Source organism: Anabrus simplex, chromosome 1 (genome assembly GCF_040414725.1).
Source record: "Anabrus simplex isolate iqAnaSimp1 chromosome 1, ASM4041472v1, whole genome shotgun sequence".
NCBI classification, from domain to species: Eukaryota; Metazoa; Arthropoda; class Insecta; order Orthoptera; family Tettigoniidae; genus Anabrus; species Anabrus simplex.
The window spans coordinates 1,153,912,361-1,153,930,581 of record NC_090265.1 but is presented as its reverse complement, the minus strand read 5'-3'; the positions used below and the strand labels follow the sequence as shown (position 1 = coordinate 1,153,930,581).

General features: G+C 39.5%; 1 protein-coding gene across 1 annotated transcript in view; it reads left to right on the top strand.

The window, feature by feature from the left end:
* The window catches only part of SMC2 (structural maintenance of chromosomes 2), a 349,885-nt gene that overhangs the window by 299,217 nt on the left and 32,447 nt on the right, over positions 1-18,221 (top strand). The window contains exon 21 of the mRNA XM_067137430.2: positions 2,383-2,592. Within this exon, the coding sequence (XP_066993531.2) occupies positions 2,383-2,592 (210 nt within the window). The remainder of the gene's footprint in view (positions 1-2,382; positions 2,593-18,221) is intronic.

Genomic DNA, 18,221 nt, shown 5'->3' with positions numbered 1-18,221 from the left:
CAATCAGCTTCAGGGATCCTGAATTGAATTCAAGAGACACTTTTATATAATTAAAACAAACATTTGCCTTGGAAGGAACAAATGAAGAGAACATCCTTGTAAAATATAGAACAATGACAAAGGAAAATTATTTTTCAAAAACATTTTATTAGTAGACAAGTATAATATCTTATATCATAGTGAAAAGTGCTGGAAACAAAAACATTTTTTATAATATCTCTTCCAATGAATAGATGTAGTTTTAAAAATAGGCTAAAATAAGTAAATCCATTTCCCTCCATTTTCACCACCCCCTTCAATCATCCACATTGATTTTAATTTATTTAATTTTTTAAATTGACATAGATTTTAAGTAAAACAAGGTACTTATTAAGATGTTCTTAAGAAGATAAATACTTTGTAATTTCACGTAAGCATTGTAATACAGCTGAAGATGTTACAGATGGAATGAAACATATACTGTATATGTTTGATTGATTGATTTGCTTAATGCAAATATAAGTATCGAAAAGGTGTAAATTTACTGTTATTGATTCATTGTAAATAGGATTTGATACGGGAAATGAAGCTGATTTCTTGCAAAAATACCACTTAGTCGAGCAGCTCGTCTCCTTTCTCCCAACTCTTCCCAGCCCAAACTTTGCAACATTTTTGTAATGCTACTCTTTTGTCGGAAATCGCCCAGAACAAATCGAGCTGCTTTTTGTTGGATTTTTTCCAGTTCTTGAATCAAGTAATCCTGGTGAGGGTCCCATACGCTGGAACTATACTCTAGTTGGGGTCATACCAGAGACTTATATGCCCTCTCCTTTACATCCTTACTACAACCCCTAAATACCATCATAACCATGTGCAGAGGTCTGTACCCATTGTTTACAATCATATTTATGCGATTACCCCAATGAAGATCTTTCCTTATTTTGGCACCTAGGAACCTTCACCCCATCAACGCAATAATTAAAAGTGAGAGGACTTTTCCTATTTGTGAAACTCACAACCTGACGTTTAACCCCTTTTATCATCATTCCATTGCCTACGGTTCATCTCACAACCTTATCAAGGTCATTTTGCAGTTTTTCACAATCTTGTAACATTTATTGCTCTGTACAGAGTAATATCATCTGCGAAAAGCCTAATCTCTGATTCCACTTCTTTACACATATCATTGATATATATATATATATATATATATAAGAAAAATAAAGGTCCAATAATACTGCCTTGAGGAATTCCCCTCTTAATTATTACAGGGTCAGATAAAGCTTCGCTCACTCTAATTCTCTGAGTTCTAGTTCCTAGAAATATAGCCACCCATTTAGACACTCTTTTTTCTAGTCCAGTTGCACTCATTTTTGCCAGTAGTCTCCCATGATCTACCCTATCAAATGCCGTAGATAGGTCAATCGCGATACAGTCCATTTGACCTCCTGAATCCAAGATATCTGCTATATCTTGCTGGAATCCTACAAGTTTAGCTTCAGTGGAATAACCTTTCCTAAACCCAAACTGCCTCCTATCAAACCAGTTATTAATTTTGCAAACATGTCTAATATAATCAGAAAGAATGTTCTTCTAAAGCGACATGCAATGCATTTACATTCAGGTAGGTTAATATTTTTCTATTGTGGAAGCTGTAAGCTGTGTAAGGAGAAACAATGTGTAGAGAATCATTTTATAAATTTTGAATCTTAAGTGGTCTTGAATTCAGGCTATCAAAATTAAGAGGTACACTGTGACATACTTAGGGGAACAGCTTCAAAAACAGCCACATACAACATTTGATCCTTTTCTTTCTATTTCTTCCTCTTCCCTCACTGATCTGTCATTGCCCTCTTATATGTTCCTTTTGACAATCTTATTTTTGTGTATGTGTCAACCCTTTCTGTAAAATAAAGGGTGCTGGTAGCCCTGAAGGTGGTTTTCCATGGTTTCCTGTTTTCACACCAGGCAAATGCTGGGGATGTACCTTTGTGGCCACGGATATTTCTTTGCCACTTGTAGATAGCGCTTTTCTATCCCAGTGTCACCATTAGACCTATCTGTGTAAGTATGATGTAAAGCTAATTGCTAAAAGAAAGACTAGTGTGCAAATTCTGGTTCTAATACTTTACAAGACTGGTGCTTATTTGAATAAAGCAACTTCTATGTAGTTCCATATTTATACTTTTAGAATAGTTTTTCACACTGTTGTAATGGATCATTTGTAATTAATGAAAGTAACTCAGTTGTCAGAATAAACTTGTTAGGATAAAGTTCTTAAGGGTACTTCAGAATTTTACTAATTTGGGTTGGATTGCTCCCCTAATCAATCTAGACTGTTGAGAATATACTGTATTTTTCCTAGAGTTAAATCTAACCTCTGGTTATGTAATATTCTTCTAGGTAAAGGTAGGATTTGGAGACACGTGGAAGGAGAGCCTTGGAGAATTGAGTGGTGGCCAGCGCTCACTGGTGGCTCTCTCCCTCATTCTCTCCATGTTGTTGTTCAAGCCAGCTCCAATCTACATCCTGGATGAAGTGGATGCAGCCCTTGACCTGTCACATACACAGAATATAGGGAACATGCTTAAGAAGCACTTCAAGGCCTCACAGGTATTATTGGATAACTGTTTTCCATAATTATAATGTTGATAATGTCTATCTGAAGTGCTTGAAATGTTCATTTCTCTCTTTCTTTCTCCTTTTGGATGCATCTTTGATAGTCCTATTTCCTTCGTGAAATTATTTTCTTTATGGTAAAGTGTATTCTTTCGTATTTATGTGTTAGAAGCCTTCTGGTTTATCCTAAGTATCCTGATATCCATTCTGTCTTTGTATTCTCTCATTCCCTCCTTTACTTTTGACTTAGAGTGACGTCCATGCTGACTACGTGTCGTCTCATAATCTGCAGGCCTCCGAGCTGAGAGCAGCAGCTGCTGTGAGTTGTTCGCAAAGTTGATATTCTTTGTTAACAAACAGTTTACTTGAAGTTGTTCTTGGATCTCTAAATATATATATATTGTAACGTGTTGGTAGGGTGGGTGATAAATAAATACATGGCTGACTGTGATAATTCTTAAGATTTATTAACTGTAATAATCTCTTACACAAAGGCACACAATTACATTAGTTAGCACTCTCGCTCTGTTCTCACTGTTCAGTCAGACTAATATTTCAGTCTTATCAATTCAGGGCCTCCCATAAGTCCAACCCCTCTCCACGTCGTGGGAGGTGGGCAACAGCATGAAGTAGGGGATTGCCTGTAGGGGTGATGTACAGCGGGGACTGTGTGTGCCCCAGGACCACTACAGTAGCTGTGAAGGCCCTTCAGGAACCCTGAAAAGTGATGGCTAACGGGGCTCTGGTGAAGTCCTCAATGGCAGATGCGGCGGAGAAGAAGATCTTTCGAAAGGCATCTGGCAGACGAGGCAACCCTTTTCCCTTGGGGTTGAAGAAATGGGAGGAAACCACTGCCTTGTGGTGAAGAGGGATCTTCAAAGGCTAAGGGAGACAACCCCTGCAGAAAGCGGCAGGCTTGGAGGCTCAGGTGGCAGCCCCACCACCAAGCTCGAGTGCTGTGGGCTAATAACTCACACATCTTAAATCCACTTATTAAAGAAACTGAAGTGAAACGAAACCGGATGGATACCTCTGACGGACGTTGGCCCAAAACGGAAAATGAGAATTGGTTGTTGGAATGTTAGAACTTTGACAGAAGAAGGTAAACTAAAGCAGGTTGAGAAAAAGTTGCAAAATTATGGATTTTGGAGAGATCATGATGCAAAATGGGAGTACATTTATTTATTCTGGACAGTCTGGGGAGGATGCTGAACAGAGAAATGGAGTGGGTATGTTTGCTAAATAGGACATCCAAGAACAGTTTAATTGAATGGAGTCCCATCTCAGACAGAATGTTGACAGCTAGGTTTCAAGGTAGAATTCGAAATGTAACAATAGTAGTGTTACACACCAACAGAAGTATCTGATGCCAACATGAAGAATCAATTTTATCATCAGTTGAATGAAACTGTGAAGAATATAAATAAAAGAGATATTGCTATTATTATGGGTGATATGAATGCGAAGATTGGACCAAATAATGAGGGACTAGAGCATGTGATAGGGAAACATGGGTTAGATGAAATGAATGATAATGGAGAAAGATTTGTAAATTTGTGTGTCAGCCAGGAAATGATGATTGGAGGGACAATCTTTCCCCACAAAAGGTGTCATAAGGTTACATGGGTATTTCCAGATCACAAAATAGAAAATCAGATCGACCATGTAACTATTAGGAAGAAATTTAGAAGATCATTGACAGATGTAAGGAATAGAAGAGGAGCTGATGTTAGTAGTGATCATCTAGTAGTAGCTGAGTTCAAATTGAAAATAAAGGCTGCATCGAAGAAGTTTGCAACAAGAAAAAAGAGGTTCAACATACAAAAGGGGAGGAACAAATTTAGTCTGGAGTTGAAAAATCAGTTTGAAGTCCTTTCAAATCTCGAAAAAGAGGAAGAGTTGAGTGTGTAAAGAACTTGGGAAAATGTTAAGAACACTTACATACAAACGTGTGAAAAAATAATTGGTTATAGGAGCTATCAACAGAAAGACTGGATGTCTGAAGAAACATGGGATTTAATTGAAAAACGAAAAGAGGCAAAAGCTATAGTAAACCAAAGCAGAACAAGATAGCAGAAGTCAGAAGCCCAAAGGAAATATTTGGAAATTGACAAAATGGTTAAAAGGCGTGTGAGAAGTGATAAAAGAAGATGGATTGACCAGCAGGCACAAATTGCAGAGGAAGCTGAGAAAAAGGGTGATATGAAACAACTCTATACTATTACAAGGAAGTTGTCAAGAGGAGGTTATAGGAAGAGTAAACCAGTGAGGGATAAGCAAGGAAATATGCTGTTATCACAAGAAGAACAATTGAGAAGATAGCAAGAGTATTTTTCAGAAATTTTAAACAAAGATGATGGAAAGTAGCAGGAAATTCAAGAAGTAAATGAAGGCTTAGATAGTGAAGACTCAAGAATAAAGCTAGATCCCCCAACAAGGCATGAAGTTAGGTTAGCATTGAAACAATTAAAGAATGATAAAGCAGCAGGTATAGATAATATAGATCCAGAAATCCTAAAAGTGGATGAAGAGGCCATCATTAATTTGCTGCTACCATTACTGGGGAAAATATGGAAAGAAGAGAAAATTCCAGCTGATTGGAAAGGGGCTTGATCATGAAACTCCCCCAAAAAAGGTGACACCACAGTGTGTAAGAATTGGAGAGGAATAACAGTACTGAGCATCATCATCATCATCATCATCATCATCCTCCTCCTCCTCCTCCTAAATCATCACCATTTTCCCGGGTGTTGTGTATGAGCCTCCTCCATCTCATCCTGTTCTTGTACCATTCTTCCTCCACCAACTTGTCCCAATCATGACCTCTCAGCAGTACATCGCTCTTAACTAAATCTATCTATTTCCTTCGTGGCCTTCCCACGGGTCGTCTTCCTTCTACCTTTCTGTCAAATTCTTTCCTTGCAGTTTTGTTTACCGGCATCCTCTTCATGTGACCAAACCACTTCAGTCTTGATATCTGAATCTTATTGAGGAGAGAATCATCTATTCCTACTTCTTCTCTAATTTTCTCATTCCTAATCTTGTCTTTCCTGGTTTTCTGGATCATAGTGTGTAGGAATTTCATTTCAGCTGCCTGAAGTTTGGAATTATCTCTATTGGTCAGTGTTGTGGTTTCGAGACTGTATGTAAGAATTGATGTATAATAGGACTTGTACAATGTCATTTTTGTTTTCATGGGTATTTGCTCATCCCACAGCAGGTGTCTTACCTGGTGGTAAAATTGTGCTGCCTTATTGATTCGATTGTTCACCTCATGTTTTGCTAGGTTGTTATTTGATATAACGCTACCCAAGTATTTGAAAACTGGAACGCTGTCCAATTGAGCTTCATTTAACACGACTATCGGTTCTGCTCCTTCCCCATACACTTTCATCACCACCGTCTTGGTCTTGCTGATGTTTAAACCATATTTTTTAAACTCCTCATTCCAGCTTTGTATTCTCTCTCCCAATTCCTCTTCTGAGTCACTCCAGATCGCAACATCATCTGCAAATGTGAAGGCTTTGATATCTCCATGTTCTTTCCTTTTAATAGATTTCATTACTACATCCATTACAATAATAAATAGAAGTGGTGACAATGAGCTGCCCTGCTGCACTCCTCTCTTTGTTTCAAACCAGTCCGACAAACCACATCCTACTTGAATACAGCTTCTGTTCCCACTACACAACATTTTCACTTTGTCTATGAGGCTGTCTCGCACTTGAAGTTCTTTCATGCATTGCCAAATTCTTTCCCTTGGTACACTGTCGTATGCTTTCTCAATGTCCAAAAATATTAGAACTAAAGGCTTGTTCTTCTCCCAGTATTTTTCCATTAGCATCCTAATTGCAAATATAAGGTCTGTAGTTGGCCTTCCTGGTCTGAAACCATACTGCTCTTCTCCCAAAATTGGTTCAACAATATCTCTGATTCTGGTCTCTATTATTTTTTCCAATATTTTCAGGACATGAGACAGTAGTGTGATACCACGATAATTAGTACATTTTCGTTGGCTTCCTTTCTTGAACAGAGGTACAATGATGCCCATCTTCCAGTCCTCGGGAATAGTATTTTCCTTCCATATCTTGTTGAGCGGTCTGTAGAGCCACTGGATTCCTGGAATTCCCGCTGCTTTCAGCATATCTGCACTTAGTTCATCTAGGCCCACTGCCTTTCCTGTCTTCATGCTCTTGAGCGCATTTTCAACCTCAAGCCATGTAATTGGTGGTTCAGTTGTGGTTCCTTGACTTGGCTCTCCTCTATCTGTTGTTATGTTTTCTGTATCTCCATTCAACAGCTTTTTGAAATAGATCTTGAGTTCTTGTTTAATTTGTCCCACTTCTTGTGCCAGAGTTACATCATCCCTTCGCTTGTTTTTCACTACTCTGTATAACAATTTCATATTTCCTCTACTGTCCTCTTCCAGTTTGTCTGCAAACTCATTCCATTTCTTCTCCTTTTCTTCCCTTACAATGTTCTTTACAGCAAGTTTCTTGTTCCTGTATACTCCTTGAAGTCTTTGTATTTCTTGTTCATTTCGTTCTTGTCCCTGTTTTTGTTTTTCCTTGTCCAGTGCCTTCTTTATTTGGTTTCTTTCTTTCACCGCTGTTTTCACTCTATCATTCCACCATGGTTTCTTCTTTTTTCTTTTGATAGAACTTGTAACTCCACATAGGTTTTTTGCTTCTCCCACAAAGGTGTCTTTGAAGGCCTTCCACTCTTCATTAACGCTTGTTACTTCACACTTCGGCAAACTCTGTTGAATCCTGAGTTTGTATTCTTCCTTTATTTGGACTTCTTGCAACTTTTGGTTTTTTTCGTAATAAGTTTCTGCGTTTCATTTGTCTTATGTTTGAAGTGGTGGTCACTGTCTATGCTTTCACAAGGGATGACCTTTACATCTGTGATGTATCTGCCACCATCTTTATTCATGATTACGTAGTCCATCAATGTTCTATACTGGCCATCCCAACTGTACCTTGTTATTCTGTGACTGTCTCTTTTATTTTGAAGAATGTATTTTTGATTATAAGATCATTTCTTCTGCACAGATCTAATAGTTGTTCTCCTTCTGGGTTCCTTTGTCCAAATCCATGTGGACCAATGATGTTCTCGTACCCAAGTCTGTCTACCCCAACTTGCGCATTTAGATCTCCAATAATAATATTTTCCTCATTAACTGTATCTTCCAGGTCTTGCCGAAATTTCTCTTTGTCTTCCTCACTGCAGCCTGTCTGTGGGGTATACACTTGTATGATGGTGTACTTAGTGTTCTCTAGTTTCATGAACATTTTAATGATTCTATCACTTTTGCAGATAACTTCAGCTGTAGCATCAGTCCCTTCGTTAATTAAGAATCCAACACCATTTTTCGCTACCTTCTCCTGTCCACTCCAGTATAATTTATATCCTCCACGAAGTGTCTTACTTCCAATCCCATTCCATTTGGTCTCACTTAATCCCAATATTGATATTTTTCCTATCCATCATGTCTAGGAGTTCTTCTACCTTTCCAGTTAATGATAGAATGTTCCTAGTTCCAATTAGGTATTTGGGTCTTTTTTTTTATTTGGGGTTTCCTTTCAGAACATTGTATATCATCAGCCTTATGGTCATCATACTTTACAATTGTCTGAGAGGACGTGTCAGTCCGGTCTGTAATGTTCTTTCCGAGGCTCTTTTTCTTATTGAAAGCGACTGTACTCAGTACTCTCCTGCTGGCTTGCTAGGCCTAACGCATAAGAGGATTTTCTTTCAGGGTTTACTCCCTTAGCCTTTGAGGATGCCTCCCTCGTCCTACAAGGCAGTAGGTTCCATCTGTACACCCCAGAAGGATGGGTTGCCTCTTCCGCCATCTCCACCGTACCGAAGTCCATCTTCTCCGCCGTAGATGCCGTTGAGGTCTTCACCCGTAACCCAGGGCAAGGGCCCTCCATATTTATGACCCCCCAGAGAGAGGGTGTCCCAGTATTTTAAAACCCCCAGGAATCGGGCTACCTGTTGGTCCACGGGTTGTATTGGTTATTTCAACCAGTCCTACATACTGTAGGGGCCCCCAATCCGCCACCTGGGGACGCGCTCTGTAGGGGTCAGGTTCCCCATGTTACTTATTGGAAGTTAACCCCACCCACAAGGAGTAAGGTTATTTGCATACCAAGTAAAATTCTCTCTAGAATAATTCTAAACAGAGTAAGGGACTCAATTGAGCAGCGTCTTCGAAAATAACAAGCTGGTTTCCGTAGACAACGCAGCTGCGTTGATCTAATAAATACGCTAAGAATAATTCTAGAGCAAAGTAATGAATGGCAGACCACATTGTACTTGACATTGATAGACTTCGAAAGAGCATTTGATTCAGTAAATAGGACCGTAATGTGGAAGACTTTGGTGAAATATGGAGTACCGGATAAGATCGTGAATCTCATGAAGGCAATGTATGAAGGGTATAGATGTAAAGTAGTACACGAGAGGAAAATCTCGGATTATGTGAATGTCATAAGTGGAGTACGCCAGGGATGCGTTCTTTTGCCAACAATCTTTTTAATGGTGCTCAATAATGTTATGAGAAATATGTTGGGTGGAAGGAAAAGAGGAATATAATGGGGAATGGGGGAAAGACAGGAAGATTTAGAATTTGCAGATGATATTTGTCTTTTGTTTTCAAGAATTACTGATATGAAACACAAGTTAGAAGGATTACGGAAGGAAGCAGAGGCTGCAGGACTCTATAAATGTTGTTAAGACCAAGGAAATGAGAGTAAATGCTAAAATTGATGAAAGATTGTTTGTGACAGGAGAAGAGATTGAAGAGGTTAAAACATTTACCTACTTGGGAAGTGTAGTGATAAGAGGAGGAGGGGCGGAAGAGGATGTGAGAGCCAGGATAAGGAAAGCAAATGGAGCCTTCATGCAGCTGTATACAGTATGGAAGAATAACAACATTTCAAGGAAAATGAAAATAAAAATTTTCAATACATATGTTAAATCAGTCCTAAACTTGGAACTATCACTAATCTCTTGCAGACATTTATAAACCGTTACTTACGGCGCATCATAAACATCAGATGGCCTGAAATTATATCCAATGATGAGCTATGGAAAACAAACCAAGTTCTAGTCACAGTGGAAATCAGGAGGAGGAAATGGAAATGGGTAGGTCATACTTTGAGGAAACCAGCGGGATCTATAGAACGCACAGCATTGGAATGGAATCCGCAAGGGGCACGGAGGAGAGGTCATCCTAGGAAGACCTGGAAGAGGACTGTAGAGGAGGCGGCTTTTGAAACAGGGAAGACTTGAAAGGAAGTTGAAGTATTGGCAAGTCGATGACCACAATGAAGACGTTTCATGGATGCCCTATATTCCAGTGGGAACGAGAGGAATTAAGTCAAGTAAGTCATCAGTTCAGGACTAAAACAGTTACTCTACGCAGTTCACATACACATGAACTCTATACTATTGTGGCCACGCTGTCAGTTTGCCCATGCACACACACAATCTCATGATTGTATCCATTATACACAGTCTGTTTCTCATGGCAATCTTCTCCTGTTGTCTTTCTTCACACTGTTATTCCTTGTCGCTCAGCTGTACTGTTCGCTCTCATCATCAGTTCACTCACAGCACTCCAGTGCTTCGAAGCACTCACTCCACGGCACTGTCACTCAGAGAACTGAACCGTCCTAATAGCTGGCAAAATAGCACTCCTTGCTTTCAGTCGCTTTCTGACTGAGCTCACACTGAACTGCTGGAAGTATTCCGGCATGGCTTGTATAGGAAGGCTGGCCCTTTCAGATACTTCATGAGAGTAGGAGCCGTAGGAAATCTGTGGAGGTCAAATACTCTTGATCATAATATGTTCAATTCATTTCTGGTGCTGGGAGCCAGACTGGTTTGCTTCTCCGAAGGCCTTGCGTACCAAATGGCGCACTCCACTACAATATAATATAAATAAGAACAACAATATACAAAATAGGACAAACAGGGAGGGTCTCTCTTTAGAGAAACGTTGGTCCAGCTGGCCCAATTTGTAGCCCCTTGCCGGGGTTAAAGTAAAGTCCTCAGTGATGGGTTTAGTGAATAAAGAATGCTCTCCAGAGAAGCTTATCTACACCCCTAATGTCATTAAAGGTGCAACCAACTTATGCATCTTAAGTGTCCTTACCACCTAGAAGGCTGCAATACTCCCAGTCTCCAGCAGTCATACATTCTGTGCCACTGGATCCATCTTTGGATCTGCCGGGGACCATGTGGCATTCAAAGAGTTGTAGTAGAAGCAGGATCTTTTACTCTGGGGCCTTTTGATGTCAAACCAGTACATAGGCAGCGAGTGTGCTCGAGGATGGGGTGTATAGAGACTCATTTGTTACACTCATGAATGAGCAATCCTGTTTAGGATGCTCTCTGCTCACTCTGAACGATTATCATTCAAACTCTGTTCACCAACACTGAACCACAACATCAAGCAACAATTCTGGTTCATATTGAAAAGATTTGATATGGCTGGTCTGTGTGAAACTAGGCAAAGGGGAGCAAGGCAGTGGATACACCTTCTTTTCAGAAGAGAAAAACGAAAACGAACCCTGTATTTATGAAGTTGGATTTGTGATGAGTGAATTAATTGATCACCTTGACTAACTCACTACTGGAAAAAGTGAAAGATTTATGACTCCTGGCCTTGAGCTCAGTAAATACCTGTGAGTTACTGTAATCAGCACTTATGTTCTATCATTAACATCAGATGATAACCAAAAAGAAGTCTTTTACCTCCAACTTCATTGCGTCTTAACAAAAAAAAATACCCCTCTCTAATTGAATTACCTTTTAGGAGACTTGAGTGCTCTAGTTGGAAGAGACTGTGCTCTCTGAGCAGGAATTATTGGTCAGGAGGGTGTGGGCAAGAGTAAGTAATGGACTCCTCATGTTTGCTTATTGTTTGGAGCACAAACTGATCATAACAGATACAATCTTTTGACAAATGAAAGAGTTCATAATGTCGTGCAACACCGTAATTCAAAGCACTAGCATCCTCTGCAGTTCACGCTACGGCACAAACACTTTCTCATGTGTACCAACTCGTTCAGAGCTCTACAGTCTATTATGATCCATCTAGTGCAGCAGATTCATAGCCTTCTAGGCAGATTGTGTGATGGTGGTGCCTGAATCATCTTCGTGTGACATTCTAGTCACATGGGAATTATGGGCAACGAACTGGCGGACCAAGCTGCGAAAGAAGTGGTACTTTTACCGCTTAGACCTATTAATTCATCTGTTAGCTAGGGATATTTACGAGGCATGTTTTTTTAAATAAGGGCCATTTTGTTGTAGACACTAGTAGTTGGCACACGCATCACAATGAGCGTATGTGTCGTGTGCCGGCATGCCTCTGGAACAACAGTGCTCAGTTCCAGTTCTGTTGCTAACCTGTGTGGTTCTGTTCTGTGCTTGCTCAAATGTTCAAGATTATTGACTCTCCTGCCCTGTGCGAGGGGTGGTCAGTGATACGGTTTATGTCAGCAAAGAACCTGCCTGCTGCAGACATTCACCAACAGATTTGAAGAAGTGTACGGTGCTAATACCATGAGTGAAGGCAAAGTGCGTAAGTGGGTACGAGACTTCAAAGATGGCCGTGACAACGTCCATGATGAGGCCCGTTCCAGTCGCCCATCGCTGATCACAGACGATTTGGTAGCCTCAGTTGAAGCAAAGATTCGTGAGGACAGGCGCTTCACAATAACAGCTCTCTCAAACGCCTTTCCTGATGTGTCAAGGTCAGTGCTTTACAAAATTGTTTCTGAAAACCCAAACTTTAGGGAACTGCGTTCCTGTTGGGTCCCTAAACTCCTGACGGAGGACCACAAAAACAAAAGATTTGAGCGTTTGATGACGTTTTTGACTTGTGCCGAAGAAGGTGACTACATGTTGAGTCAGATCATAACTGGAGACGAAACATGAGTTTCGCATATCACGCCCTGATCGAAGCAACAAAGCATGGAATGGAGACACACACATTCGCCTGTAAAGGTGAAGGCCAAACAGACTCTGTCCCAGCGCAAGATAATGGCGTCCGTGTTTTGGAATAGGCATGGTGTTTCGTTGGTCGACTTCATGCAACAAGGAACCACTATCATTGCGGAAGCCTACTGCCAAATCTTGAGAAAGCCACGCAGAGTGATACAAAACAAAAGACACAGCATGCTGACGAAGGGAATTGTCCTTCTCCTCAATAATGCAATTGTTTGAATAGTCTATAGAGTCAGTGAAGTTAAGTGTGCAAACGTTTGAAGTCAAAATGAGCGGACAGTGAAAGAAGATCAAGTGAAAGTCACTGTCAACTAAAGAGAAAGTGGAACTTACAAGGAAAGTAGAATCATCTACACTTAACTGTGTTACTTTGACGAAGGAGCTGGTGATGCCCCTGTCTACTTTGAATGGCATCATAACAAAGAAAGAAGAGATCTTGGCTTCTGCAGGAAATACTTCTGCAAATTGCTAGAAAGTATGATGAAGCAGAACAAGTTCTGCTAATGTGATTTAAACAGCAGCAAAGTTTGAACATACCTTTGAGCGGGCCTGTTGTTAAAGAGAAATCTGAAAAAAAAAACTGTGTGCAGATTACATTTGCCTTTTACTGCATTGTATGAGTTGCTGGACCGCTTTAAAAATGGAGCCGGAATCATTTCTAATAATTAGTGACGAAGCAGCGAGTATAAGTGCAGAGGAAATAGGAGCGTAGGAGGAAAGAATTCTACCTGCAGTTACAAACTTCGTGGCGTTTTTAATGTCAGTTCAGACTTTTTTTACCAGTTATCCCAGATAGATCTAGTTTTGAAGGGAGAATCTTGCCATGGGGGCGAATTAAGTAAAGTAAGTGCAAGTTGATGCAAATACGGAAAGAACTGAAAAACGATCATTGCTGATCAGGAAGTCTAGGAAGCCATGTTGTTTAAAAAATATTAGGAATTTTCTATGGAAGTAAACAAGAAGTCAGCTTGGATGACAAGTTCCCTATTTGAAGAGTACATGCAGGCACTAGGTGCCAAAATGGGGAGTCAGATCAGGAAGATTGTGATGTTAATAGACCACTGTTCTGCTCATCTGAAAGAACATGAGATAGAATTTTCTCCACCGAATACTGCATTGGTGCTATAGTCGATGGACCAAGGACTCAGTAAGCTACTGATGCAGAGGTACCAAAATTCAGTTGTTTGCCACATACTCCTATTCATGGAAGCAGGCAGAACCATCTACAAGCCATCTCTTTTGGACACAATGCATTTCATTGCCTCATCATGGGATTGAATGGAATCTGTTAGAAATTGCTTCAAGGAAGCATGCTTCGGTGGTGGTACCAACAGCAGCATTGTTAAGGAAGTTGGTGATGAAGAGCCAGGGTGCTGCAAAACCGTACAGGAGAGGACAGAGGTAGCCCGTATTTTCAATAACTTCACTGTCATTGATGATAACGTAATCACTTGCAAGGAGCTGACCATTGATTAGACCTGCAAGAAAATTCAGGCAAGAGAAGAGCAGAATGAAGAAGAGGAAGAGAAAGAGAATCCTCAAAGACTGTCTTACAGTGAGGCAAGCGTCTGCCTCGGACAGCTTTATAGAACATGCAGCGTACATGCCTCAGAACACATAGAAAACAATATGGGAAATGGAGAAGTTTATACAGCAAGAAAGCAGTAATAACCTCAACCAACCATCCCTGGACAATTGTTTTTCCAAGTACCGTATTTCCCGGCATAATCGTCGCACTTTTTATACCAAAATTTTCGAAAAAATTGTAGGGTGCAACTATTATACGAAGAATTTTTAATACCAGTGTTTGTATTACTCAAAAAATATATTTATAACTAAATTGTATTTGATACAAATTTAAAATGCATGTAATACTCGCGTTTATACATCAAAATAATTAAAATAGTCTAAAACAAAATTCATAATTATTAGCAACAATTCGGCGAATGTTTTCCAACCTGAAAATAAAAATGAACGTATTAAGTTAGTTGTCATTAATTTGAGTATTAAAGTTAAAATATTACACTTGCAAAAAATTATTGCGCTGTTGTGAAATACGGACTTACCGGTACACAATTTATTCCAAATCTTCTGTGTCGCTATCACAGGTTTCGGTATCTGATGCGCCGTCCTCGCTGCTGTTAATACCAGTATCAAATTTCTGTCTCATTTCACACCATTAGGGGCCGTTGACCTAGATGTTAGACCTCTTTAAACAACAAGCATCACCATCATCAAGAAAGGAGGAATCTCTGTGAAATGATGAAACAATTCTGGGAGGAGAAGAAAAGATGAGTCAGTAAACCGGTTTCTTGCAGTCCCAAAAGAGGCAAAGAAGAAAAGAAAGTACAACCATTACGAAAGTGCCCAATATGATGGTGATACTTTCTTTTTTTTTTATCTTCTCTTGTTAATTTGGTCATCAGTATATGTAGGAAGTTTTTGTGTCTTATAACAGGTAAATTACCATAAGTCTACTCAACTTTTAGAGGTTCTCAAAGGCTTTATATGCTATTCCACCCATCACTAATCACAAGCCGCAAATTGGAACAAAAAAAAAAATCATCAAATCTCGAGAAATTTTGGTTATTCGTGACCTTGAGTTCGGCCGCAAAGTTCTACACGCCTTGAATAACACTTGATCAAAGATATAAGTAACATTGATGGAACAAAAACTGCTGGAAGGTTGTTGCAGTAAATCATTTCTTCGAAGAAGAGATAAAGCAGGTTTTCAAACATGATTCAATTAGTATGCTTGTGGGAATGGATAATCAAGGTTCCACCATGTAAGTTTTTAGGCATTGCGCCCTTTACTGTGTATTGATCATGTAATAGTGGGTACCATAGATCAGCATGATCTATGAAATACTAGAGCCATGAAAAGGACTGACTGAAGGACGGACGGACTTTAGATAGGAAATTAAATCAAGCTTTCATCAGTGATACTCTCGACCTTTGAGGAGTCTTTCAGACTCTTCTTAATGGAAACTACCATATGAACGTATGGATAACAGTAAATAGCACTTTTCAAGTATTAAAATCAGCAATACTCTCAGCCCGTGAGGAGTCTGTAGGATTTGTCAACAGAAAGCATCAGAACTGGTTTGAAAGCCAGAAATGAAGAACATATACAGTGATATCAAATCAGCTACAAGAAAGCTATAATACCAAGAAGTCAAGACTAAAGTAAAGAGAAGAACTCAGATGCTGAAAAACAAATGGAGGACAGCAGAATCACATGATATGCACAATCTAATTGAAAGCAACAATATTATGGTTTTCTCAGTACCACCAAAGCTGACTATAGCGTTTCAACTGAAGACCTAAACACTCTGCATTCAAAAGAATGCACTTGACTTCTCAAAGATAACTCTTCCATTAACTTTTGCGGGAGAAAACACTTTCAGAAACTCTTGAACAGGGATTTACATATTGATGAGAACATAGTTGCTACAATTACTGTAAAGCCTCTACAAGTCCATTCAAATGAATTTCTTTTGACAGCTTAGAAAATGAGTGTGTGAAACTTCATTTCCCCTCAGATTGGTTATTTAATCATTCTGATAATTTGCAATTTACCTTGTCACAGAACATTTGAGAGTTGTAGCCATTAAAGCTAACAATCACCAGTAACGCATTGCTGATCATTTTTAAAATTTGTTTTTGTTGATCTGAGTGGCTCAGGCGGTTGAGGCGCTGGCCTTCTGAACCCAACTTTGCAGGTTCGATCCTGGCTCAGTCCGGTGGTATTTGAAGGCGCTCAAATACGTCAGCCTCGTCTCGGTAGATTTTCTGGCACGTAAAAGAACTGGGGAACATCTTCGGCATCTTAAAAGTAGTTAGTGTGATGTAAGGCCAATAACATTATTACTGAGTATGTTTATTTAATAATTTAATAGAGCACACAATTTGTGTGTATAAAGCAATTACATGTCATTTCAACATAAGTCTATTATAGGCCTATTTCTCTTAGAGCATTCCACGACATGGTAACGAGTACATGAAAGATTCTAGTTTTGCAGAGTTTATAGTGGTATCCATGAATTGCCATACAATTGGTAAAATGTCAGAGATCCTGGTTTGTATTGGTCCATGTTCTGTTCGTCATTGCTTCAGTCGAGTAGAATTCAGGACAAATATCATTCCTTTTGGCCACTCTTTCATCCAAGAGTTTCTTCCATTGGACTGTATAAGGTAGAGCAAGTTTGATTCTCAAATCTTCAATAAAAAAAGGCTCCTTTGCGAGTTCATAAACCAGTCTTGATCTAGTAAATCTGGACACACACAGAGTTGTCTTTAAGAATCGGGCTTTGACTTTTTCTAGGGTGTGTAGGTCATTCTTTGTTAGCTTATCCCAAATGATTTCCAGTCCATATGTTAAAATAGGGATTATTTTTGCGTCAAACAAGGTCGTGGCCGTCTTAAGAGATAATCTATTTAAATTCTTGATGTCAAATATTGCTTTCATAGCTGCCGCAGCACGTAGTCTAATATGAAGTCTAAAGGAGTTTACTGTTGTCTGCATCATCAAACCCAGATATTTAAAACTGTTCACGTCGTTTAGTGTTTCTGCTTTATGCGTCACTTTGTCACTTGAGGATGTTCGTCCGCCCTTTCTGAAAATCATGTAGACAGTCTTTTCAATGTTTACTTGCAATTCATTTGTGTTTGTCCACTTCTCCAGTGCTTCCAGTGCTTTTTGTAGCTCTTTAACATCGTGTGATCCTAGAACCATATCATCAGCATATAAATACATGGTTACTTCGTTTGACACCTCTTTTATCACTTGAACCACATCATAGATAGCTACATTAAACAATAAAGGACTGAGAGGGTCGCCCTGTAGAACGTTATTTGTCTGCGTGATTTCCCTCGATGAAGTTATATTGTCTGAAATGATGACAGTATTATTTATCAACATGTTATGGATCAGAATGGTGAGAGCCTTGTCCTTAACAAGCGAATCAAGCTTCGTCGATATGTTTCTTTTAAGATTATCGAAGGCCTTGGAGAAATCTATGAACACTGTATGAAATTTACCCCTTGGTAGTCGTAAGGTGTTACGTATATCGTCCAGTAGATTTCTTATTGCGTGCAGAGTGCTTCTTCCGCTTCTAAATCCAAATTGCTCTTCAGGAAGTTTGGTTTCAATTTTTTCCGTCAGTCGGGTGGTTATTAACTTGGTGAGTATCTTTAACAAATTATTCTCCAGAGCAATCCCTCTATAGGAATTTGGATCAAGCAAGTCACCCTTTCCTTTGTATATAACCTTCAATGTGGAGGTTTTCCACGTTTTTGGGATGTCTCCTAGTAACAAGCAGAGGTTCATAAGATTCATTATGGATGGAAGTAATACATTTGCTGAAGCTTTAATGTGTTCACTGTTAATGCCGTCCGGGCCCGGCGCTTTTCCATCTTTTAGTTTGAGTATAGTGTCAGAGACTTCTTTTTGTGAGAATAGGGTGATGCCTCCCCTGTCTGCTTCAACGTACTTTCTTGAATAGGCTGTTAAGGATCTTTGTTGATTTAGGATGAGTGAGAAGTGCTTCTCCCAGGTCTTAATATCTATTTTACCAGTTGTTGGGACTTTACGTGGT